This window comes from Talpa europaea (genome assembly GCF_964194135.1).
Source record: "Talpa europaea genome assembly, chromosome: 8".
Lineage (NCBI taxonomy): Eukaryota > Metazoa > Chordata > Mammalia > Eulipotyphla > Talpidae > Talpa > Talpa europaea.
Genome location: NC_140075.1, coordinates 84926677 through 84952767, shown reverse-complemented (window position 1 = coordinate 84952767; position 26091 = coordinate 84926677). Strand labels below are relative to the sequence as shown.

General features: G+C 41.1%; 1 protein-coding gene across 2 annotated transcripts in view; it reads right to left on the bottom strand.

The window, feature by feature from the left end:
• Nucleotides 1–25602, bottom strand: part of SAMD4A (sterile alpha motif domain containing 4A) — a gene marked incomplete at both ends in the record, with an annotated part of 201511 nt that extends 175909 nt beyond the window's left edge. For both annotated transcript variants that reach the window (XM_084241077.1, XM_084241078.1), the window contains one exon: nt 25407–25602. In XM_084241077.1, the coding sequence (XP_084097203.1) occupies nt 25407–25602 (196 nt within the window). The remainder of the gene's footprint in view (nt 1–25406) is intronic.
• Between the last annotated feature and the right edge of the window lie 489 nt (nt 25603–26091).

Here is a 26091-nt window from a genome sequence, read left to right as displayed (position 1 = left end):
TAGAGACTCACCCAAGAAAATCAAATTGAATATCATTTATCTACAAAAAACTTTCTCCTAGTTAATCTAAAAAAGTGACTGTTCTCAAGAACAAGATCAGTCTGTCTCTTGATTTCCTTTGTGGAAAAGTGTCTCTTTCAAGACAGAGCATTCTTTAGATCGTGACTACTCATCTGTCCTTCCTTCTCTAAAGTGCCCAGCTGAGTGAAGGCTTCTTGCCTGTCCACAGGGCAGCTCTTACTAAATGGAAGATAATTCCCTCCTAGGAATGCTTGTTCATTGCTGCCCGATTTTCCATTTGTCAAAAGAAGTAGGAAACTCAGAATTTGATGTAAACCTCCCCAAAGACAATCCAGGGTTTTAGGATTGTTTGTGAAAGAAAATGGGGTCTGAGCCAAAGAAAAAACTTCTACATGGGGCTCCCTTAATGAGATAAAACCCTAGCACATGTGGACACCACTTAACCCATCAAATGAACACAGAAATGTTATTGTCAGGGTAGGCTAACTTCTCATAACATAAAGATTCACTCTCCTGACTGGAGAGTCCTCATCTAGCCCTCCAGGTGCACTCTCCCCCCCGACTGTCCCTCTTCTGTGCTCCAAGAGGCTGTCCTCCTCAGACCACATCTCATGATCCCCTGTTCTCTGGGTCATTTGGGTCATCCAGTGGGATGGTCAGCAGGAAACTAAAGGAGGAAAGAGAAAGGCTGGGGTGTTCACCCTCTGACTGCTGCCTTGCCAGGCTGCACCGGTGTGGCCACAATCTTCCTCCAAAGACCAGCTCTCTCCAGGTGACCCTTTCCTACTGCTAGATCTTTGACAAGGGTCCAGGAGATTCTCCCTATCCTTGTCTCCTTAGGAATGGGGAGTGGTAATGGCTTTTTGTTGTTAGCTCTAGGGTGCTTTATCAATTCTTGTTGATTTCCGTGACCCCTGCCTACATCTTTGTAAGGAGTCCCTGTATTTCCTCCACTCCCGCTTTTGGGGAACCACCTCCTTCCTGCCAGAACCTGACTGATCCATCTTCCCACATCACACACAATAATTTAGTTGATGATTTAGTGGATCATGATTTAGATGATGATTCTCTCTGCCAGACTTATAAGTCCAATCCTATAGAGGAAAGAGACCCAGTAGGTGAGGCTACTTTGACTCTATTTTTTTGTTGGATGAGAAGTTATTTCTTCAACCTTACATGAACTCTAATTTCTAAATCATAGTTCTCAATTTCGAAAATCCTTAGATTAACAGTGTCACTCTGGAAAGTTAGTGTGGAAGGCAAACAACAGCATCCTCTCACTAAAAATAGGGTTTGGAAATCATGTATGCTCCATGGGGCACAGATCTTTTTCTTATATTTCCCTCAAAACCATTTAAGAGGGTTAACAATTTTTTTTAAAAAAAAAAACCATTTTCTTTTTTTTTTTTTTAAGATTTATTTATTTATACAAGCACTGGGTACAGTCAGAAGTGTGGGAGGGTGAGAGAATCCACCAGAGCCAGAGCGGGGTACAGAACAGACAGACCGACGAAATACACTGCTGAGGGGAGCAGCGGGCGTCAGGAGAGGTCTGCGAGCCATGTGGGACCCTCGCCCGGAGGCAGGGGATCGAACCATGTTGGGACTCTCACCCGGAGGCCAAGGATCAAACCGGCGCTGCAGAGGCTGCGGGCAGCTTCGCAGCCCAGTGCTCAATGGCTGCGCCACCAGGGAGGCCCAGAGGGTTAACAAATTTTTAATGATTTTGAGGGAGATATGCCATTAAATTATATTGAAGTCACTCCTCCCATTTAATTCCATTAGATAGTTTTTGGTGACCTGCTTAATCTGATTATTTAAATATCTAATTATCACACCCTGAAAGTATGCATTAAGAAAGACCCTAGATTGACTACTCTTCCTTTTTTTAAAAAAAGATTTATTTATTTTTATACAGGAACCGGGGTACAGGCCAGATGTGCGGGAGGGTGAAAGTATTCACCAGAGAAAAGCTGGGAACAGAACAGGCAGACTGACAAAATACACTGCTGAGGGGAGCAGCGGGAGAGACAGGAGAGGTCTACTTCGCCATGTGGGATTCTCGCTGGCCAGCCAGGATTGAACCCGCACTGCAGAGGCTGCGGACAGCTTCACAGTGTGGCACTCAATCTGTGCCACCAGGGAGGCCCTGTAGATTGACTACTCTTCTGAAGACTATTCCTTGCCTCCTGGTACTACAGTTAGGAATGTGGAGCTTTTAGTCAACATTACTAGATAATTTAGTTCACTTATTTATTCAAAAAATACATACCTATATATTTACGTGTTACACATAATATATAAAGAGGGCAATATATACATTTAGCATCAATCTTGTACTCATTTTAACTCTAAGGCTATGAAGATATGAAATCTGTGACCTCAAAGAATTCAACATTTATGTCATTCTGCACTTACAAGCCAATGAGATAAAGCTTTAATGGAGATGCGTTCAAATAGGAGAAGAACTTCCACAAGGGATCTGCTAAATCAATTGGTAGAGCTAAATAAAAAGGCTGTCCAACAGAAGTGACCTTTATGTTAGCACATGAAGGAATAGAGATGCTGTCAGATGGGAGAGGTGGGTGTTTCAGGTGGGAGGAAAAAACACCAGAGAGTGACAGGGGCAAAACACCAGAGAGTGACAGGGGCAAGTTTTAAAGTTTGTGTCTCTAATACTGAGCATAGCTCACGGCGCAGAGTAGTAGATTTTTCTTAATGAATGAACAAAGTGAGGTTTCACATGCAAAAATTCTACTGTCTTCTCTATTTAAACATTTGTTATGGTAGTAGTATAATTAATCATTCATGGTTGGCCCTAAGCTGAAGACAGACCTTATGAACTGCACTGTTAGTAGTGCCCCCCTCCCACAATTTTAAGTCCTAATGTTAGCAATGCGTATTCCCAACATTTAAATTCCAAAGCAAACATTAAGTTCCAACAGGTTGCTGATATGTTAGAATGGCTGATACTAGTTTAATATTTTAAATTCATTCATGATTTAATCATCTTGTCATAGCAACTATTTTAAAGTGTTCCCAAAGGAAAAAAAGTACAACCCCCAATTAAATCTCACTCAGTGATAGAAATCTAACCTGTGAATAATAGTAAAAATGGGGCTCCTTTACCTTAAGCTTTCCCTTTGGCTACCGTTTTTCATACCTAGAAAGTTCTATTCTGTTATCTGGACCAGGACAAACAGTATGTGACCTCCATCCTCAAAGGTCTAAATAGTTACACATTACATTAGCATTTTATTTATTTTTTACACTAGTATTTTTATAGCATTTTTGTTCCATATACTTTACAGGGAACAGATGATAATACGACAAAGAGGAAACCAAGATGAGCATATAGCACCCCGCTAACAGTGGTCACATAATGGGAGGGGCGTGGGTCACAGAAGACTTTTACTCTCCATGTTAAACTTCCCTATTGTTAATCACTGAATGTCTTTTATATTTTTATAACAACCACATCTTACTTTGTAATAGAAGAAACAAAGATATCTTCTTAGTGTAGGCAGGCAACTGAGTCATCTTTCTCTATATAACCTAGTCTAGAAATTTCAGCAGATACTACAGAAGAAACCCCATCAGAACTACGGCAATAGTAATTCTTTCTTCATTTTCTTAGGGAACTAATAGTCCCACCATCCTTCTGATTTACTCCCACTTCTTGCTCGTCTTCTCTTGGGCTCACAAAGAGCCAGACCTCTCTCCACTGCCTGAGAAGCTGCATTCAGGACTGCTCCATTGAAAGATAATTGAGTTTTTCAGGGGAGGGAAGAGCACAAGGGACTATGGTGATGGTTCATGGGTGACTTGTTGGTGGAAATTTTATGGGGACTATACATGAGAGAAACCATACAAAAATGAAAAACAATGTAAACTATATTTTTAAATAAATATATTTAATTATAAATTAAGATATTGGTTTTTTAAAATATCAAATGCACTTGTTAAAATTACATTTAAGTCATCTGGAGAAAAACACTGGGCCATATAGGTTCCAGTGCACCCTAGTTTAGATGGTCACTATTTCAGCCTTTAAAAGGGAGCCATTTTTCAACAAAATTAAGCATTTGAAAAATAACTTTCCATTGGGCAAAGATTATAATTTATCAGATACTCTTTCTCCTGAATCTCTCTCTCTTCTTCTTGTATATGCACCTTAAATGATGTAGAAAATAAACACCATCCTTTTACAATGCCAGTTTTCAGGGTTTTTTCTCTAATGAATTAACAGAAATACATAACTTGCTATTTTAATTCATGTGGTCCCAATTCTGGCTAATACAAGAAATACTTGAAGGATGGAGAAAAGAAAAATGGCAATAAAATCAGCCATAGATATAGAATATAATGAAAAATCTCAGAATACCATCAGAATTACTTAATCATGAAGAAATTAATTAGATTTTCCAGGAAGCAAGAATAATTATGACCAGGAGAACAAAACATGAGCATCTCTAATTATAGAAATCATCTAAATTTCCAATAACAGAGAAATGGTTAAATAAATTATACATCATCCAAACAATAGACTGGTGTGTGTCTATCACAAACCACATATTTGGGATGACAGTCTATGATAATTATTGAAGTTGAATTTCGGATATTTAAAAGTTTATATTGTTATTTTTTGTATGTCTAAAATTTCCCATATGTCTTATATAAATAACATTTCCTCAGACTATTTAGTAATATAGGGGGCCTCCCCGGTGGCGCAGCGGTTGAGCGCTGGGTTGCGAAGCTGCCCGCGGCCTCTGCGGCGCCGGTTCGATCCCCGGCTGCTCCCCGGCCACCAGAGGAGGGTCCCACATGGCGCGCAGACCTCTCCTGCCGCCCGCTGCTCCCCTCAGCAGTGTACTTCGGTCCTTCTGCCTGTTCTGCTCCCTGCTCTGGCTCTGGTGAATTCTCTCACCCTCCCGCGCTTCTGACTGTACCCAGTGCATGTGTAAACGAACAAACAAACAAACAAATAAATAAAAAATACATGCCTCTTAAAAAAAAAAAAAAGAAATTTAGTAATATAGGAAAATATACATGATATGGGACTATGTTCAATGTGGGTGGGAGGTGGCAAAATACAAATTAGATAAAGCACATGATTCTCATTTTCTTGAAAGACACATACACAGAAGATAGATGGGAAAGAAACTATTCTAAAATGATAGGTAGCTCGGCGGGGCACATCAGTGATGATGATTATTTTCTTCTTTTACTATGTCTTAATGAACACATTATACTTTTCTAATTAGCAAAATGATAAACAGGAAAGGATTCCCATTTATGAAAGAAGGGAACATGAGTTCGCTATGCACCATACATAGCGTTCCTAGGCCCTGCGTAGCATAAAAAGAAGACAAAAACAAGCTGACCATTTGAAAGGAACTTACAAGTTACTCTAAGAGAAAATGTAAATCATAAGATAATTTTAACATGCAAATACTAATGACACAGGCTGTGGACTGTGTGGAAGAGAAGATAAGATGATCCAGGTGCTGCAGGAGCTGTGTGCCTCACGGGTGTGGTAACTGAAGCCTGAGGACACCCCCCGCTCCCCCTAAGGATGCCAGGGGAACTAGGCAATGATGGACAGGTGGGATTTGTAGAGGGGTGATGGAGGGAACTCAGATGAGGAGGGATAGTTAGAGGGAAAGAAAATGTTGGACATGGAACAAATCACTTTAGCTGAAACAGGGTCCATGAAGAAGAGAGGTGAGAAATATGGCTGCTGAGTTAGGCTGGAGGGAAGGTTTTCAACCTCATCAGGCTCCAAGCCCCCTTACAATCTTGTACTGAAAATCACAGCTCATATAAACTCATCTACATAAAACTCTAATAAATCAATGTTATGACCCAGTTGCAATAAAAAGGAGAAACGGGGCTTCCCTGTGGCATAGGGGGGTGAATTCTCAGCGCTATCAAGCTTTGGCCTGCCACTGTGGCCTTAGTGTGTTCCCTGATCCCAGGCCAAGGAACTACCCACATGGTGCAGCAGACCTCTCCTATCTTGCCCGCTGCTCCCCTCAGCAGTGCATTTCAGTAGATCTACCTGTTCTGCTCCCAACTCCGTCTCTGGCAAATCCTCTCACCCCCTGCACCTCTGGCCTACAGCCCAGCTCTTATATGCGTAAATAAATAAATCTTTTTTAAAAGGAGAAACAAAAGGAAAACTATAATACCACAATATACATCACAATGTGTACATTTTCAGGTAGAAGGTCTCTATAAGACATAATAAAGTGATCAGATCCTGGCCCCTATACTATATCACAATGACTATGACAGCTGTATATGCAGACCAACAGTCATTCTAAATCACAAGTGATGATGCTAACATGGGGAACTCTGCAAATCCCGGAAGAAAACAAAATAAACATTTCATCCATTTAAATTCTGTAAAAATAAAATATTTTTTGTTTATGGAGTTGATTATTGGCTCCAATAATTCTCTATAGGGGTTTTCAGTTCTTGGTTTGAAATGAAACTTGAGTGGAATGTGCAGCCATTCTCTGTAGTGGGCAACTGCCTGTGTATTACAGGACTTCTAGCATTCCTGGCCACACAGCCAAGAGCAAACTATCCATTAAAGTGAATGATAACATCCCACAAATTTTTAATATCCTCTAGAGGCCACAATTACCTTTGCTGAAAATGACTAGGATAGAATCAGCATTTCTTGTGGGGATACCACTGGCATTCTGGACAGGATAATTTCTCTTGGCACCTTTATCTCATGGATCATAGGATAGTAGGTCTCCTTATGATCAGGTGCTGAAATCCAGTAATAACCAACAAATAGCTCCCATCCACCTTCTCTGGATGCTGCCACTCTAACTCTGAGGGCCACTGAGACCTTGGAAGGTTTAGATGACAAGCTACTGAAATGACTGAGGAAAAGAGAAGATCTGAAATAAGGAACTCTAATTTTAAAAATGCTTAAATGGCTCTATGATGCATCTCTTAAAGAACTAAAGTTCAGAATCATGTGAACAGTACCAACATTTGACTATTTCTCCAATCCTAAGGCAGCCTCTGGCTATTTCTGGAAGAAACTAGCTGCTAGGACAGCATGTTACCTGGAAGTCTGGAAAATAAAAAACCCAACAATTGGCTACCTTTGGATTTTCATGCCACTCAAGAGGGAAGGTCAACTTGGAGGGAGGCATGGAAGGAATGTGATGTTACTCCTTAGAAAGATCTGGCACAACCATATGGCCACACCATGACTAGAGAGAGGAGAGGGGAGGACCAAAAGACACTAAGAAAGAAAAGGGAAGGTAAGCCTGCCATTCAGTGTCTCCCCATCTTTTATAACCCCAGGTATTTTAAGGACAGACATGTCCTCTTGCCCAGTTATATTTATTTTTTTCATTGCCCTTATCACCATTTATAGTGCCAGCCACATCACAGGCTTGCAAATATTCAGTAAATTAATTCATTCAATAAATATTTATTGTAGGCTTGCTATATTCCATATTAGTTTCTGATGCTGACAGAAAAGCAGTCGACAAAACTAACAATAACCTCTTTCATAGACTACATTCAAGTGGGTTTTGGAGGCGGGTGATAAACTGATACATAATATGCCACATGGTGATGAACACCATAAACAAAATAAATCAGGGTAAGAGAGTTGAAGAGGGTGGTTAGGAAAGCTTCTGTGAGGAGGCTCTAAGATTTAAAGATCTGAAGTGAGCCGTGCAGACTCTAGAGGAAGAGCGGGGCTTACGGGATTTCCTGCCTTACCTGAAAAAGAAAGTTAAGATATCAGAATTGAAAGAAACTGAAGCGATGGACTTCACTTTCAAATTAAGGAATGAACTATGTCTTGTATATAGCTGGATCTTCAGCTTCTAACATGGAATGTGTTCCTTATGAAAAATGTAGTTTTGAATATACACAAAATGAAAATTAGTAAATGTATGAATGACAAAGTCACCTTATAATCTCCTGGAAGGATATATCTTGTTCCCACATTGAGAATCACTGGCTCTAATAAGTGCTAGTATTTCTTGGCTTCTTAAATAATTTTGCTTAATGTTGAATGTTGCTGCTTATATTGGTAACACATCTGATGCCAAATGCACCAGAAAAATAGCATCATGGAATATCCACGTATCCATACTGCACATGGCTATAAAATTCCAACAGGTTGGAATGAAAACATGAGGTTTTCGACCCAGTCGGTGTCTATGAATCAGTAAGCCATCAGCCTTTTTAGAATTCTAATATCATTGCTTCCATCCCTATCTCTAGGCAGTCTTGACAGAAGAAGCTGTGAATTACTCCATCATCAGAAAATTTCACATAGGATGTTATTTGTCCATTTGAACTCTTGGCCTACCTCTGTGACTTATGTTACTGTGAAACGGACCAAGCTCCAAATGAGAATTTTGTATGATGAAAGTACTAATTTGAAGACTTCGACTTACTCTTCAGACAATGCAAGTACAGATGTGTCTAGATTCTTAACACATAAGTTGTATAAGTTTTAATAACTTAAATTTCTTCTCATAGGATTAAATTAAACATGAGCAGTTGCCTCTCCCTTCTGGAAAACTAAATGAGACCACACAGGTAGGAACGGGAGTAAGTTTTGCCAGAACTGTCACTTGCTTTCAAAAATCCTTTTCTACCAGTAAACTACATCAGAATTTAAAACTCACAGATAACAAATTACACCATACAAAAAAGAAAAAGACATATATATGGTAGAGAGTGTTCATAAGTTAGTAAGTAAAACAAACCCAGTGGAAAGGAGACAAGATAGAGAATACAGCTGGACCATAAATATATGAAAAAGTACCACTGAAATTCACCTGAAAATAATAAGACTCCATCAAACAAAGGTTTGTTTGTTTTAATATTATCCACTGTTGGAAAGAGAAGGTAATTCTTAGAAGAATGTTGCTTTTTAAAAAATTCTTCTACTCCATTTTATAGAATTACTACCCAAACTTTCAGAAAGATGATATGGTTAGCATACTATATGCAAAATCTTATGGATGTGTGACCCATATCCCATGGCAATAACCACATTTTCAAGGATGTTTATCACAGCATTGTAAAAAATTGGAAATAACCTAGATGAATAAGTCTAAGGGTTTAGTTTAATAAATTACAGCACAGTTATACCTGAAATACTATACAGTCATAATACTATTGTAAAGAACTCATTACACTAAAACATTAACCATGAAGTAAGCTTAAAAGGCAATTTATTTTTTCTCAGAACAGTATATAAACATATATACCACTATCTACTATGTCCATATGGCCCTAATTTTTTGTATTTATGTGAAAAAAAAACCTGTGTATTTATGGTCAGAAATAAAACCTTAAATATATTCAATAAAATTAGAAATAGGATTACAAGTTTATTTACATCATCTTCTCTTTTTCAATTCTTCTACAACAGAAAAGAAATTCTTATAAGTATCTGTCTTTTAAAAAAACTCTTCTACCCAATTTGCTAGAACCTAATTTTCACAATCTAATGAATCTTTTCAAACCTGAAAGAAAGTATACTTAATGTACTTCTCAGAAATAGCTTTTATGTCAAATTCCATTTCATCCATTTAATGCTTCTAATTATTTATATAATAACCTTATCTAGTATAAGCTTTGAGTGGAACATTTATTTTAATCTGAAAACATGTTAACAATTGTGTTGCCAAGCAATTGTATAAAGGGCAGTAACTGAAAGATCTATTTCAAGTAGTTAAATCACATCAAAAGTTAAATAATAACCCAAAGATAATTATCTAGTCCATCCCATTGAACAATGCTAAATTTGAGTGTCTACTATGTACTAAGCACTATGTGGACAATCAATTTAATAGTTTTCTTCAACATTTACACCTGAGATAAAAGAAAATTCAAGTTTAAAGCATTAATCCTAGCAGTTGCCCCTCAATCTAAAGTCAGTAGAACAGCAGGTCCCCTGGGAAAAATTCCTTTGCTGCAGAGAGACCCTGTATGTTTTAATCCATCAGCTGCTGGGTCTTATCTATAAAGTTCTCCAATTTGTGCAATTGTAAGATACCCCACCCTAAACCCAAACCTCAACACTAAAATGCAATTTGCCAAAAAAGAAGTCAGTCTAACATATAATCACAATTCCAAAGGTAAAATAAGGCAATGCTTTATTTGAATCAAATTTCAGTGAAAGCAGGCCAACTGAGGCCACCTGTTACTTGCATAGACCTCTTTTAGCAGCGCCATCACAAAAACTCATTCTCTATTGGATTGCTCCAAGGTCACTTTTAAAAGGAAGGTTATCAATGGGGAAGCTGTATTTAAGGACTCTACACCCGCATTTTAAAGGCACTGGTAACTGAGAACATTGTAATGTACAATTACTACATTGTTGGGCAAATTAATGGAAAATATTACTAAATGTATAATTCCAGAGAGCATTATGTTTGATCATTTAACTGTGAACACCAAAATCATCTAAATTCTATAAAATACTACTTGTCTGAACAGTGTGCATATCTTTTCAAAAGGTTCACTGAATAATACCAGTGTCACAAATAACCTCTTTAACCTTCTGTAGTAACAGCCTAGATTCTCAACAGCTGTCAAAATAGATTCCAGCACCCATTCTACTCGAGTGTGTTGGAAGAAGATCTTAAAGCTGTCAGGAGTGTCAGGATGTGGGTAACTTAGTATAAAATGTAACCCAGCACACTCCACCAACTACAGAGAAATGGAGAAAGCTTGAATTAGCTCAAAGAGAAAAAAGATCAATCAAAGGGAGAGGGACAAGGAGGAGATCATGTCCAAGAACAGGTAAAGTCCCAGCTTCCTGCTAGACATTATCTAACAGAGGCCGACCTCCTATGAGTCAATCACTCTTTTTAGGAGGAGCACTGTTGGTTCAGGACTAGATTGGCCCAGGACTAGATTGCCAGATACAGCAAACAAAATACAGGACCCTCAGTTAGCTTTGTTTCAAAAGCACTGCAAATAACTTTTTAGCATTAGGAATATAATAGGCTCCATTTTTCATAGTGTATCTGCAATTCAGTCAACTGGGCATCCTGTGTTTCACCTGCTCATCTACACAAGGGTGATAAAACATAAACCATTCTCTTCTAGGACTTCCAACTAGAATAACAGTAACTAAAAAAATAAACATTTTGAACTTTTTAAAAATGTACTCTCATATACATTTCACCAAAATCCACTCATTCTTCATTATTGATGACTTACAGAGAACCATTTGAGACATGATTTATGTGTTGCAGACATTAAGTCCTGTCATCCCTAAAGACTTCAGCATGTAGCTCCTGGTATTTTCTGATATGATCAAGGTATAATTACAATATTTAGGAAATTCAAAATAGATACAATAGTATCCCCCATAATGGATATGTTTCACATTCAAATTTCACCATTTGCCCCAATATTGTTAGCCTTCACAGCAATGCTTTTTCCCAATCTAGGATTTTTCCCATTATTTATATATTTATTTATTTATTACATCATCCTTCATTTTTGTACAATATATGATTTCCAGTGAAATTCCCACCACAATTCACCCGGGCACCATCACCACAGTGCTCTTCCCACCCCTGTCCTGATCCCTCTCTTTCCTCCTCCCCTACAGAATGTCTCTGGTCTATGGCTGCCTGTTGATTTTGATTTTTACTTTATTATAGGTATTTTTTTTCCTGATCCCTTATTTGGTTCCTCTACATTCCTCTTATAGGTGAAAACATCCAATATTTTTCTTTTTTCTTTTTTTTTTTTAAAGATTTATTTATTTACGCATACAAGAGCTAGGGTACAGGCCAGAAGTGTGTGGGGTGAGAGGATTCACCAGAGACAGTGTGGGGAACAGAACAGGCAGACTGACTGAAATACACTGCTGAGGGGAGCAGCAGGCAAGTCAGGAGAGGTCTGCTGCACCATGTGGATAGATCCCTGGCCGGCTGGGGATCGAACTCATGTCACAGAGGCTGAGGCAGCTTCATAGGTTGCATCTTAACCCCTTACACCACCAGGGAGGCCCTATTTTTCTTTTTCTTTCTGCCTATCTAGGATTTAATCCAAAACCCCATGGTGCATTTAGTTGTCACTTCTCTGTAGTTCCTTTACTCTAGAATAGTTCCTCGGCTAACAGGTATGGCAGTCCAGTGTGCCAAGTACTGAACAACTGGCATGCAGAGGAAGCAAAGGAACTCCAAGATGGAGGGCCACCAACTTTGTCTTCACACACAGATCTGCTCTATCCAAGGACTGAAGAACAGCTGATGAACACCACACGTCATTTTAACCCTTTGGAGTTCCACAAAACAGCCAAGCACTTCCTATTTTAATTCTGGTAGTCTTTCTCTCTCAATGAAAAGGGAGGACAGCCTTAAAAAAAAAAAACAGCAGTGCAACTCTTGTCCAAATTATTCCTGCCTATAACACAGTCAGCTAAACATATAAGCACTGAAATTATTTCCATGTAACCCACCAGCAGCTTAATATCAGCATCACACACAAGGCTCAAGCTTGACCTCACAGCTACAATTTCAATATTTTAACTGTGCTCAAGCCATCTGCAAATACCACAATAATCTGGAAAATTTGCTAACGCAGCTCATCCTGCCAGAGAAAGAAAATGTGAGAATAGGGAGGTTTTGTTAAATAAACAAACAAACAAGAACAATGACAAGAAACCGTTTTTCTTTTCCAACTAACACTTGTTCAATGAAAGGTAAAGGTCGAAATAATATTAAAGAATAAAAAGCAAAGCACAATTATTTTCTTGTTTAGCTGAGGTATACAAAAATATTCAAAGGTTCCCCACTGAATGGTTTTAAGTTGGATAATAACTTTTACCAAGAGTTAGCTCTTTAATAATAAAGCTAAAGAAACCACCTTAATTATCACAAGTTTTTAAAGAATCCAGAGCTACTGACTTACATGGAGTATCCTTATGACTTGCTCTCAGTGGCCCGTGAACGCTTGTGCTAGAATATTTGCAGGCAGGAAACAGTGTTTCTCATACAGCATGTAACCTTCCCTTAAAGATATTCTTTAGCATTGAACTGAGACCTTCAGATGCAAAGAGAATGTACTCGATGATCTAATCAATTAGAACAGGGACAAAAACTGAACTTTGACAAGTTACAGTCAGGCAGCCTGCGGGGACTCTGGGTCCGACAACTTTGGGTCCTGACTGAATCATCAGATCCAGGCCTTGGTCCACACCCAGAGGTGGTTGGTCATGGTTCAAGAGAACCATGTGCTTATTTCAGTGCCTGTAAACAAGCAAAAGCTTTGAAAAATAACCCATGGTTCTCTTTTCTGGGAACTTTGAAACACCCACATTGCTGGATTTTTGAGCCTACTGGTTCAGCTGGTCATATGAGAATGTCACTCACCCTGCGTTGGTAAAACATGGTGCAGCCACAGAGCAACTTACACATCTATAACCCACGTCATCCCAGTCACAGCCCCGTGACTTTCCGTAGGAGTAACTCCATTTTACCGATGAGGAGAGTGAGACTCAGAAAACTGAAATAATTTGCAGAAGGTGGCATATGTCTAAGAGGTGATAACACCAAGGCCCCACCCCAGGCCCTCTGTAAGGGACTGAAAACTAACACATCTACTTTCATCTGGCCTTCACCACACACATCTCAGCAACAGCACTAGGATCCCATCTGGTCCTGTTCTATTATTAAATCTTAGGTTTTTCTCACCACCAAAGATGGTAAACTCCTAATGGACAAGATCTATGAGTTTTCTTTGAATTCGTTCATCTATTCTTCCAATAAAAATGTACCATGTGCGGGACATGATATTAGATACTGGAGGAAAAAACAGAGCGAGACATAGGCAAGTCTGGAAGGTGACTGATGACCACTCTGTGACTGGTGTTGTAAAGGGGTGGCTGCATGGCACCAGAGAGCCCCCAGGGGACAGGGGACAGCCCCAGAAGCCTCATTTGTCCACACCACATCGCCATGCACATGACTTGCTCCTCCAGGCGCTGAATGAAATCCCTCCTACAGGCAGGGAAGCAGTCATAAAGACACCCAGTTCTCTGCTGGGATTTAGGGTAACTCCAGGTTGGCTGAGTCAGATTCTACATAAGCCAAGAGGACATTACTGGAACTGTGATTAAAACATACGAAAATAAAGCCAAGCCTTCCTACACTATAACACTCTGCAATTTCAAAATATGAGCGCTAATCATCTTCTAATAAAAACAAATCTGTGCTTCATTGTAAGTAAAGAAATGAAAAGCAGGGGAGAGGGGAAATCTGGCAATGACTTCGCAGTGACCATTCTGATAAACGCTGCGTTGGACATTAAGGTAAACAGTATTTCTCACGCCCAGAACAAGTAGTCATTCACCGTAGTGGTCCTGGCATACCAATCAGCTCTGGGAAAGGTTCAAAATATAAGTGGGGGGGCAGTCAGGAAGCCACTGGGTGTAAACCCAGCCTCCCCTCCCCTCTCAAATCGTCGTTGACCTCAGTCTTCAGCAGAAGGGCTGGGTCAGACTGCCTTAATTTCTTGTTTCTAGAAGATAAAATAAATAGAGCTTACTCTTACACTATGCGTGTCCCTAAACTAATCTTCAGAAATTTTCCACCATTTACAAACAATGGGAAAACATTTTAATTTACAGCCCTTTAGCTAGTGCTTTGTCCAATTCCAGATCCTAAGGAGATCCTGACCCGGCTCGTCAATCGATAGTTTGTCAAAGTCAAGGGTGCTGTGAGCACATCCATCGCTCTTCCCTCTCGACAGCTTGCAAAGCCTGTTTCCTTCCCCAGGTCCTCACCCTTCCAGCAGAGGCTGCAAAAACCGGTGATCTTCCTTAAAGGAAGGAAAATGTGTAATCACTGCCTTTCACTTAACTGGAGGGGAAAAAAAGGCCAGTGGAAAAAAGAAGCCAAACCACACTAACACGATAAGTAAGAATGATGGCAAAATGGACACACTGAAAAGAATTCTTCCAAGATTAAATTCACAAAATGTTAGAGGGAAACATACTAAAACTACCACTAATTATCCTTAAGTGCTTTTCTTTTGAAAAAAATCAACATTTTTATTTATCTAGGAACTGGAAGTCCTCTGCAGCAGACACACATCAATGACCTTAACACGTTCCCAACCACTCTCAACCTTAAGTTTTCTCATTTGTAAAATTTATACTTTGTGGGATTTATGTAATTTAGGACCGGCTATTAATCACTTACTATGTGCTAGACTGGACAATAACAAGCACATTATCTAATTATTGCAATATGTTGCATTTAATTGTCACAACCGTGAATTCTGCTTCTTCGTGTTGTTTCATACACTCAATAATGGGAGACAGTGCTTGTAAGCATTGTAGCTCTCTGCATAGTGCCTGATACATAGAAAGTGCTGGAAGAAAGGAAGGAGGAAGGGAGACAGGGAGACAGAAAGGAGGAAGGGAAGGAAGGAAGAAGGAAGAGAAGTTACCACTACACAAAGAATATTCTATAGTCACTTTCAGAACTCCATGGTGAAAACAAAAAAAGATTTCAAAGTATAGACTGCAATTATGAGTTACCTTTGCTAAAAATGAGTGACACCCTTGGAGCTTATCACTGCTCTGGTGTTACCCCAAAAAAAAAAAACAAGATTTGATTCCCTTCATTATCTCTTTTCCTAGAAGTAGTGGTTCTACTCATCATAGTGACATAGCCTCACCCCTCTGCCTACTTCAAAAAAGAACACAGGATCACTCAAACAAGCCAAGAAGTACAGGCAGAAAATACTGCAGTTAATTTGAAGACTTCTTGGATCACCCTATCCATTCATTCACTCACTCATTCACTCATTTACTCATATTGTCTTTCTCCTGTTTCCAACAGTTGTTTCTTTTTTTTAATCTTTATTCCTGGTACAAAGAAGTCATCGAATCTTAAGGTTAGAAGAGACTTTAAAGATCATCCAAGTCACATCTTCTTTTGTAAAGAAACGCATATTGTGGCCCTACCATATGGGAAGATTCTGAAGTCAGGCTGCTTGCATTGTCCCTGACAGATGGAGTTATGACGATTCCTTCTCATCTCACAGGGCTGTTGGGATGAGTAAATGAGATCCAACAGGCAAGTCACTCAGCCAGGGCCACAGCACAGAGCCGGAGCTCAGCAGAGAGGAGCTGGTCTTGCCCAGTTGTATTATCCTATGCCTTGCACAATGCTAAATATTTGCCCACCACCAGTGACAAGCTGCTGGCTCCAAAAGCAGCTCAGTCCATTCTTTAGGAGCTCTAATCACCACAAAATGTTTCTTTAGTTTGTCTTCTGTTCAAGGACCTGCAGCTTCTATGCACTGCCTTCCACACCGCAAATTGAATCCCATTCCTCCAAGCCAACCCTTTCATGAACCAACAGCCACTGTCATGTTCTGTGCCCATCTTTTTTTCCAACCTAAATATCTGCCCTGGTTCTCAAGTGCCCACCATCCTCTTTCCTCTGATCACATCCTTATTCATCCACCTACCTCAAAGTGTGTGCCCAGAACTCAAGGGACAGCATGGTTGAAAGAGAATATGACAGTTGACTCATTGTATTATATATACAATGTCTTGTTAAAGGTCTAGTGGCGTTGGAGGTGATGATATGTGACATAATTCATACGAAGTTCTATAGCTACCAAAAGCCAAATGTCCTTTCCACTGCTGAGCCCAGCCCTCTGTCTGCCTCTCCCTCCTGAGGCTCAGGTAAGTCACTGCTCACGGGGTTCCATGGGATGAGGTCCCAGCTGCCCACAGCAGTGATCTACTTGACAATAAGGGTTTCTCTCCTGTTTCTCTCCTCTTGCCCCCTTTCTTCTTCCCTGAGATCAGTGCCCAAAATAAACTACCTGCACAGCAGCCCTTGCCTTGGGCTCTGTTTTCTTGGGGACCCCATGCTAAGTCACATGTCCACATGAATGATGATGTGGAGCATGTGAGCCTGTGGCACAGCACCAAAGTCCTCTCTCCCTGAGCCGGAGCTGGGCTGGCCTCCTGTCAGGGAAGGCATGCTAACACCGCCTGCAAGACCTCCCACCCCCATGTCTCCAGCTTACTCATGAAGAAATAAGGGATTTGGTGGAAAGCTAAGCTGAAACTCAGCTAAGGGATGCCTCCCAGAACTCCTGCGATGGGCCCACACCACAAGAGTAGCTTGGTCAATGCTGGCTCCTTTCCTTCCCCGCTCCCCCATCAGAAAGGAAATGACATTTAGTTCTCCATGACCCATTCTTAGGAAAACCAGGCTCTTCCTAGTTCCTCACCCAAATGTTCACATCGTGTTGTAAATACTCCTCAGGTACTCTACACAGGAGTAGTGTTAACCTCACCAATGCCTATCAAGTACTAAACCTTCTTTCCCCCTCCCTTTTTCTTTTCCAAACTGAGACACAGCTATTTATTGAGGCTTCTGATAATTGCCCTGTCCCTTTGTGACTCATCAGAAATGCAAAAGTGGTTGAGTGTTGTTGCCATTTTAGTCCCATGTTTAAATCACATACTTGGTGCACACACAGAGATAGAAATTCACATAATGAAGGCCAACAGTCTATATGTACTTGTGCTGTACACACTGACAATCCAACTCTACTGACAGATTAGGATAAGCCATTTCAAAGAAATTCCTGATCGCACTTTAAGCGAGTGCACTGGGGAAGCAAGAGAGAGCGCGCCCATCCAGTCTCTGGAATTAACATTCCTGCTTTTCCAGCTCAACTTTCAGTCCACAGCATCCACAGAAAATGAATCTTTCTTGGAGCCTTATTTTCCATGGGATGCTGAGCATCAGAATGCCTGGAAATTCCAGGTTCAAAAGGTTCTGGGAAATGCACAACAGAACCTAACCCTGTCTTCCTCAGTCAAGCCCCATTTCAGGCTATGAGAAAGCATTCTAGTGTCTTCGAGCCCAGAAAAATCACTGAGAACTTCAAATTGCTCTACTTGCCCTTAGGACAGGGGGTAGGGATGGCCTTGGTGGTAGGGAAGGGTGAAGAGGAAGTGGCACCATCCACCTCCCACTGGCTTTCCTGTAAGTTTTCATTTGCATACAAAAACTTTCTTTCTGATACACACCCATAACACTCGAAAACCAATGCACCAATCACCTCTAAATTACCCTATAACAGCCCATGATCTCCCTACTCCAAGTATGATCCCAGATGCAGCAAGCAGCAGCAGCAGCAGCAGCAGCACCATCACCTGGAGTTATCAGAACTACAGATGCTCAAGTCCCACCCAAACCCCAGACCTCCTCAGACTTTTTGGTTTAATGAGATGTCTAAGGAAATGGAAATACATTAAGTTTTAGAATTTAGAATTTAAGACACTTTTATCTCTTCCTGTATATGTTTCAGATAATTCTGCTTGACACCAGTTATAATCAAAAGTACCAGACAAACGTATTCTACAGGAAGGACTCAGAACTAAGCCTCATAATTTGATGGATACTTAAGAGTGATGAAAATATTGAGTGAGCAAATGCTTTACTTTCCTATCTCTAAATATGTTAGAAGTCAGAGGAAGGTTTGGACTGTCCCTTCTTTCACTGAAGAAACCATTCTTGAAGATGAAATACATCATGCTGCCCTCTCTCAGGTGTGTGCACTCATTCTTCGAAGGCCCAGGAAACTCCCCTTACAAGGGTATGTGCCTGGAGAACCCCCCCCCCCCGCCTCGTAGGTAGCTTCTTTAATGGTACATTACAGGTACCAAAGACAATCCCCTCAGCCCTGAAGTGCTGGTGTCAAGCTGATATAGTTAAGTTCACTTCCATTCATTTCTTGGGCCTCCCAAACCATCCTGTTCCCTTCCTTTCACTCAACTTCAGTTTTCTTCTCCCATCAGAACCAGAGAATTTGGCAACTGGTGTGGGGGTGGGGTGGGGGGTGTATGTGTGTGTGGGGGGGAGATGTGCACTCCACAACTCACATGTAAGTTCCTTGAGAGGAATCATTACACCTACTTCACCTTTTGACACAGCACTCAGTTCTCTGCTGGTGCATTTGGTGAATTAATATGTACAAGGAAGTTGGTTCCAGTATCTTACTGTATACTCTTTGCCAGGTACACTTTAATCATGTGGTCCATTATATATTTGATTGATTTTTTTTTTCTCAGTAGACCAAGACAAGGAAAACTGTATTAAAATGTTGATATGTAGAGTAGGAACAAAATCACAGAAGTAGCTATGAGTCCTGAGGAGTGGTGTGCTCCTACCTAAAAGAAGGCTATATCCCCCACAATCCAAGCAGGCTCTTGGGGTGCAAGTTTTCAGGCAGACTCAAATTATGCCTAGCTCACCTAGAGGGAAAGTTTGGCTACTGTTCTGAGAGTTCTGCTTTCTTTGGGAGATTCTTGCCTCAGGCAGCTTCCACAGAAGCAAAAAATAGCTCAGAGATGTCTGATTCTACATCTTAATCTACGTGAACAGGATGAACTCAGTAAATAGCCTTGGAAGGATGATGGAGGGATAAAAAGAAAGGATCAGGCTACAAACCCAAATCATAACTATATTTTAAAAAAGGAAAAAAGGCTTAACTGAGCCCCACACCTTTCCCAGAAAATGAGTATTTATACAAGCAACTTCATTCATGGATGAAAATCTACGTGTAAATTTTTCCTCAGGTCAAAAAACAATATTTTCTCTTTTGTGGTGTTATCAATTGTCTTTAGAATTTCACTTCTGCAGAATATATTAGGGAGTTTTTGGTTACTTCTCAGTCTTTCTGACCCTCATTTCACCCTCATTTGTTTGTTGATACAAAAACAAACCAATTTAACTGCTGTTAAGTTTGTTCGCCTTTTACTTGCTTTGATGAGACCTGTTTATAACATACGCAGTTGCTGAAGCCCTTCAGCATCCAAACTAAACAACCAAATCCAACTTATTGGCAACAAAGATCATAAATGTTTATGTCCTGCTACCCATCATTTCAGGCCAACACAGAGAAAATTATAACACCCTATGTGAAAAGTGTTTCAGATATAAAGTCCCTAAATATTTCATTCAACAAAATGATTTCTTTTTGACACTCACTATCTGAAGGAAAAGGTGTTGACAAGTTATTTGGGAAACTGGGTCAGTGCTGTATTTTTTTCCCCAGACTCAACATGATAGAGACTAGAACAACGAAGCTAAAATGTATAAAATGCAGTAAAATAAACTCATCTCCTTTCAGGATTCCAAGCCATCATCAATCTCTTCTGGATAATCCCTAAATGAAAAGATTTTCTATCAATTAGGAAAACAGTATTTATGTAAATTCCATATCTTTTAGAGGCAAATTTAAACCTCTAATCTTTTAATCCCTCTCCCTCTGAGGGAGACTACTCACTGGATCTCATACGTAATTTCTGGGTAATAACGAGGCTTTATTAGTTCCATTTTGCAGATGAGAAAGCTGAGGCTCAAAAATTAACTGACGAGGGCCTCCCCGGTGGCGCAACGGTTGAGCGCTGGGTTGCGAAGCTGCCCGCAGCCTCTGCAGCGCCGGTTCAATCCCCGGCTGCTCCCCGGCCACCAGAGGAGGGTCCCACATGGCGCGCAGACCTCTCCTGCCGCCCGCTGCTCCCCTCAGCAGTGTACTTCGGTCCTTCTGCCTGCTCTGCTCCCCGCTCTGGCTCTGGTGAATTCTCTCACCCTCCCGCGCTTCTGACTGTACCCAGTGCTTGTATAAACAAAACAAAAAAACAAACAAACAAATAAATAAAGCATGCCTCTATTAAAAAAAAAAAAAAGAATGTCATCAAAAATTAACTGACGAGCCCAGTGTGATTTTAAAATTCACTCTACGAATCCTCCACAACACATGCCCTCCTAGGGATACAAGTAAATGGACCATCTTTTCCTTCCTCAATCTTTCTATCCCAAATAGCAATGCTGACAACAAAGCTGCCCTGAGTGGTGATGTCATCAGGGACCCCACTGGAAACAGCCTTATTGCCTTTCGGTACGTACATACTGGGAGCTTTCACCCAAATGTGTGCCTACACACACACACACACACACACACACACACTTCATCTTTTAAATCCTTTCCATCCCCAGCATACCCTTGTCTAAAAGTCTTCTTTACCATCTCTTTAGGGTTTAGTCACCATTCCTTAGTTGGCAAAGTCTTGACCCCCATGGTTTCTGATTTAACTTCTGCCTCTGAGAGATCATCATTCTATACTCTTCTAGTCACTCTGAAATCACTCTTGCTGCACACAACCAGATCTCCAAAAGTTAGCATTTTTATAAATGCTATCCTTTAAGCTTAAAAAACACCTTCATGCCTACTGTCTACAATCCTCCTTACATAATGAACCAACTCCTATTCACCCTTCAAAACCTAACTCAAATATGGCTCCTCTTCATTAAAGTCTTTCCTGACCCTGCAGGCAATTAGCTCCCAGAACCACTCCCACACACTTTAAACCTATGTCTTGGCTTCAGCACCTATGATATTATATCATATATTAGTCTATGTTAGTCATTTACTCAGTATAGAGTATATGTGCTCCAGGTAATGGACTATAGTAAATCACCTTTGCATTCTCATAATGTAAACACAGGGCCAGAAAAATATGAAGCAGTCAAAAAATACATGTTGAAAGAATAAGTAAAAGAAAGAACAACAAATAAGGTCTTATCCAGTATCACAAAGAAAACCTCTATTCTGCTTTTTTTTTACTCCATTTGTGATCTAAAAAAAAGCAAGTAGGGCAAGGCATACCTTAAACCACAAAAAAAAAAAAAAAATCACAGAACCAACATACCCCCTCTCTAACAAGAACAAAATATACCCACAAGTCCTTATTACTTTTGTCTCAAGGACTACCAGTTCAGAGAATCTTTTCTCTTGCATTTAATTCTAAGTAAGGCAACAATCCTTTGCCATTTATTTACTACAAACATATATAATTTCCCCCCACAAAATATGCAATTCTTTGTGAGTATATAAATCTTTGTGGGTTAATTTGCGAATCTCCATTTATTTCATTGCTTCCACTGGAAAATGTATTTCAAGTCCAAATGACAAAAGTTGTAAATATTTAATGCCACACAAGCTATTTTTCTTTTGAGAACTGCAAGTAAGATAAGTGGGTTCCACGTTTGCCATTTGTAGGTATCGAATGAACTGTTAGCCCCTGAAACAGTCATCCACAAACTAAGACTGGTGAAAAGTCTCAATGTTACTCTGGGCTGATGACTGAAGGACATTTATCTAAGCTGAGGAGGTTCTGGACACAATCTGCTACAGTGCTCGGAGAGCACCCTCAGGGACTAATGCAACCATTCTCTTTAGACCTCAAATGACCATGAACATGAGGTTGAACCAGTGAACCACTGGATACCCCCAATAAATGTTAAATTTAAGAGAACAAAGAATATCAAAATATATCCCACAAATCTCAAATAAATCATGGTTAACTGGAAAGATTATTTGTTTAGAGTCAGACCTGGAGAAAATACCTAAGTTCATATTATTACTAATTATTTTTTCTTTATTATACTGAGATTAAGACCCAGATATGAATTTGGGTTATTCATCAAGTTTTAAAATCTCTCAATACTGAAAGAAATGTTTGTTTAATTGATAAGTACAAAATAAAGTAAGTGGAATATGATGATTTTGGTATAGGAAACATCAGCTAGCCAATGAATGAGTCATTCTCCACAGCCTAGTTTTCTGAATGGGTCAAAGCTTTACACACCAAAACAACTTTGGAGGTTAATTATCTTGAGTGTCAGTATTTCCAAAGTATATTGTGTATTTCTCACTGTTCTTAAAGACAGTTTTTCAAAACTTATCCTTTTTGGAGTTCACTTTCATTGGAGGCAAATGGAGATGAGTGGTTTATGCTATTCTAGAGTAATGCCCACAGCATTCATTGAGAGCTCCTACTCTAATATTCCCAGACCTTGAAGGGCTTTTACTCCCAATTCTTGTGTCTAAAGTTATAATTTTACTTTCTCTTTCCTAATTGTCAAGTAAGAGTCGCTTTTCATTGCTGGTTATGGCACCCTTTCATCCCTTTCCAAATGTGCTACCCCTAATATTCTAGGAAGCACTTTTCAAATAAAAAAGTGTTACAATTGTTGCCTAAAATAAGAATAAGGATGTTGATACAGGGCCTGGAGTATTCTCCTGGACTTCATACCATCTCTTCCTGTTGCTGAGTGGGCACTTCTGTCCCTTTCCTGGTTCTGGCTAGGTTCCAGATGCAGAGGAGAGCCACACTCCAAACTCAAGATATGCTATGACAAATCTCGATGCTCTGTATGATCCCCGTATTGCAGAAGTAAACTAACCCATTATTCGACTTAGTGAATTTCTGTCCTGTCTACACAATAAAAACAAGTACAAAGGTTTCTAAAGCAAAATGTCCAGATGGAAAGATTAATCTAGAAATCTGGCTCCTGTCTTAGATAATGGTTCTATATTTCAGACATTTACAGCATTTAGCAGCATGAACAGGTAGTATGTATCTCACACAAATAAATACAGGGAAAATTTTTGATAGAAAAATGTACCAAGTACCTTTTTAAAACTCACAGTTCAATCTTTTCTTAGCTTATTAAGTTACAAGTTCTTTTAACTAAACAACCTCTTTTTAATTCTGTACACTTATTGGCTTCACTTCCTAAACCCCTAAATGGATAGCTGCTATACGGAGGAAAATCCCCTTTACTCACAGAAAAACACTGTTGATCTAAGACTGCATAATCTAAAGATTAATTATCATAATTTTAAATAGCCAGTACAAGCCTGAAATCAAGCATTCAAAATAAACTACTATATAGCATTTAAATCCTTAACATTCTAAAAACCACAAAAGTTTATATAACCTTGTTTGTTTGTCAAAGTTGAGAAAGCAAAATCAAGGAGGTGAACCAGGCTACCCTTTCACATTAAGGACAGAAGGAAAGAGAGGGGTCATCGGTTATCCTACTTATGCTTCCACACCCTTATAAAGGAGGCTGCACTTGGGCTATTTATAAACATGGAACTGAACATAATGGGGCCCTGCCACTGGCACTCTTGTGACTAACTGGGTATGGATTGTGGGGCTCATGCTGAATGGGGGGGAATGAGGCTGTGGGCCCTCCCTCCATATGGCCCTCCATACTTGGCAGCACAAGGTCCTTGGGGGGTGGTTTTCTCTGGTCAGGAAAAGGACTGCAAGGATTTCCAGCAGTCACTTCCAGCCTGTGATTCTATATATGGAAACATCCCATCCTAGTGATTTCAGCATCATGAGCACCACAGCACGGAGTAGCAAGGAGGAGGCCAGTTCCTTTCTTACTCCCTGACAGGCTCACTCGCTCCAGTGTCTCCCAAGCCCTGCTGCCCTGGACTGGACCTTGTCGTTAAATGGCAGCCCAGACCTCTGTTGAGTCTTCCAGGCTGGTGGCTCTAACATGGAACAGCTGGAGGAGGACCCTGCATTCTTTTCCCTGCGTAAACACTGGGGGCTCTGTTCACCCTCCTGCTGCAGCACCAACTAAAGAATTTCCCCTTTCCAAAATTACAACTAACAGACCTTTCCCCTCCCCCATCCTCACCCACCCACTAGCCGGGGATATTATTTCACCGTGTCACCACCCATGCTAGCAAACAGCAAACCGCTGAACCTGCCCAGTAATATTCACTTTCTGCACTAGTTGAGGTGTCCAAATGCCAGTGGGATAACATGAAGCAATTCTGTTGTATTCAGTGAAGTTTCCTAACCTTTAAAAGCATGCAGGGCCCTGATTCATGCCTGCTCTCTAGACCTTTCTACAAGATCCTTATCAACATGAACAGCCGGTGAGACACAGGTATAATCACATAGTATATGAACTGCAAACATCACTTAATAGTCTGTAGCGTCACCTACATATTATTCTGAAAACCGAGCTCTAAAATTGGAATATCCATGGGGAAAAAACGAAAAATAAAATAAATCTCAACGTATTCCTCATACCACCTTAGAGCTTGGCTTCTGAAGGGCAGTCCTGAGGTTCAAGTTGCTGAAATCCAGAGAGCCACGTTGCCCAAAGGAAGGGAGGGAGGGGGGAAGCCCAGAAAACCCAGACTCTACGTGACCTGACTTACTTATTTCCCAGGAAACTGCATGAGAGAAAAATCAATCATTCATGCTACCTTAGCTACCACACGGAATGGACTGAAGGAGCTGACAGTGGGCAAAAGACCAAAGCGGCCAGCGGAGGTAGGTGGGCGGCGGGGTTTGCAGGGGGTTGGGGGTGGCGGGTGCCAAAGACCTGGGGGCCCGCGCCGTCTGGGTTCCTGCGGAGCAGCAGCCGGGGGCGGGGCCCGGGCCGGAGACAGGGGAGGGGGGGGTAATGAAGGGACAGGCGGGACCGTCGCGGCCGCGCACTTACCGGGGGTGTTGGCCTCGCCTTCCAGGACGTGCAGTTGGGCGCAGTCGGCCAGCGAGTGCTCCAGGCAGAGCTGAAGGAATCGGGCCTGGGTCTGGCTCACGCGCTTGAGCAGCGACAGCAGCGCAACAGTCTGCTCACACTCATTCCAGCCCTTAAACCAGCCCGCCAGCACCCCGACCTGGTCGCGAAACATCATGGTTAGGGGGCGGCCCTCGGTCTACAAAGCCCCCTGGGCACCCCAACCCTCCCCGCCCGCCCCAAAGTTTGGCGGAGCCGCAGCCCCGCGGCCGCCGGCTACACGATCGGTTCCAAGGTGGCTCTGGCGCCCGGACGCTGCAGGTACTGCCGGGCTCCTGCCTCTCTCGTCTGGGTTCAGCTGCGTTCCGGTGGTTCTGGCTGATTTCCCCAGAGATGATGACAGCCAGCAGCACGGAAATGTTTCTTTTTAAAATACAATTATTTTTAAAGAATTCCTCCCAAGGCACACAAACTGAACGAGGAAGGCTCTGGCCCCCTCCCCTCCTCGCAGCTCCGGGATGGTGATTTCCGGCGTCGCGGGGTCTCTTTCCCGCTGGGCGGCAGCTCGGACCCTTCACACCCGCATTCCCGGGCGGCGATCACCACTGGAAGGAGAAAAAGGGCTGCAGTGAGACCTCGGCCAGCAGGAGAGCGCGCCCGGGAAACC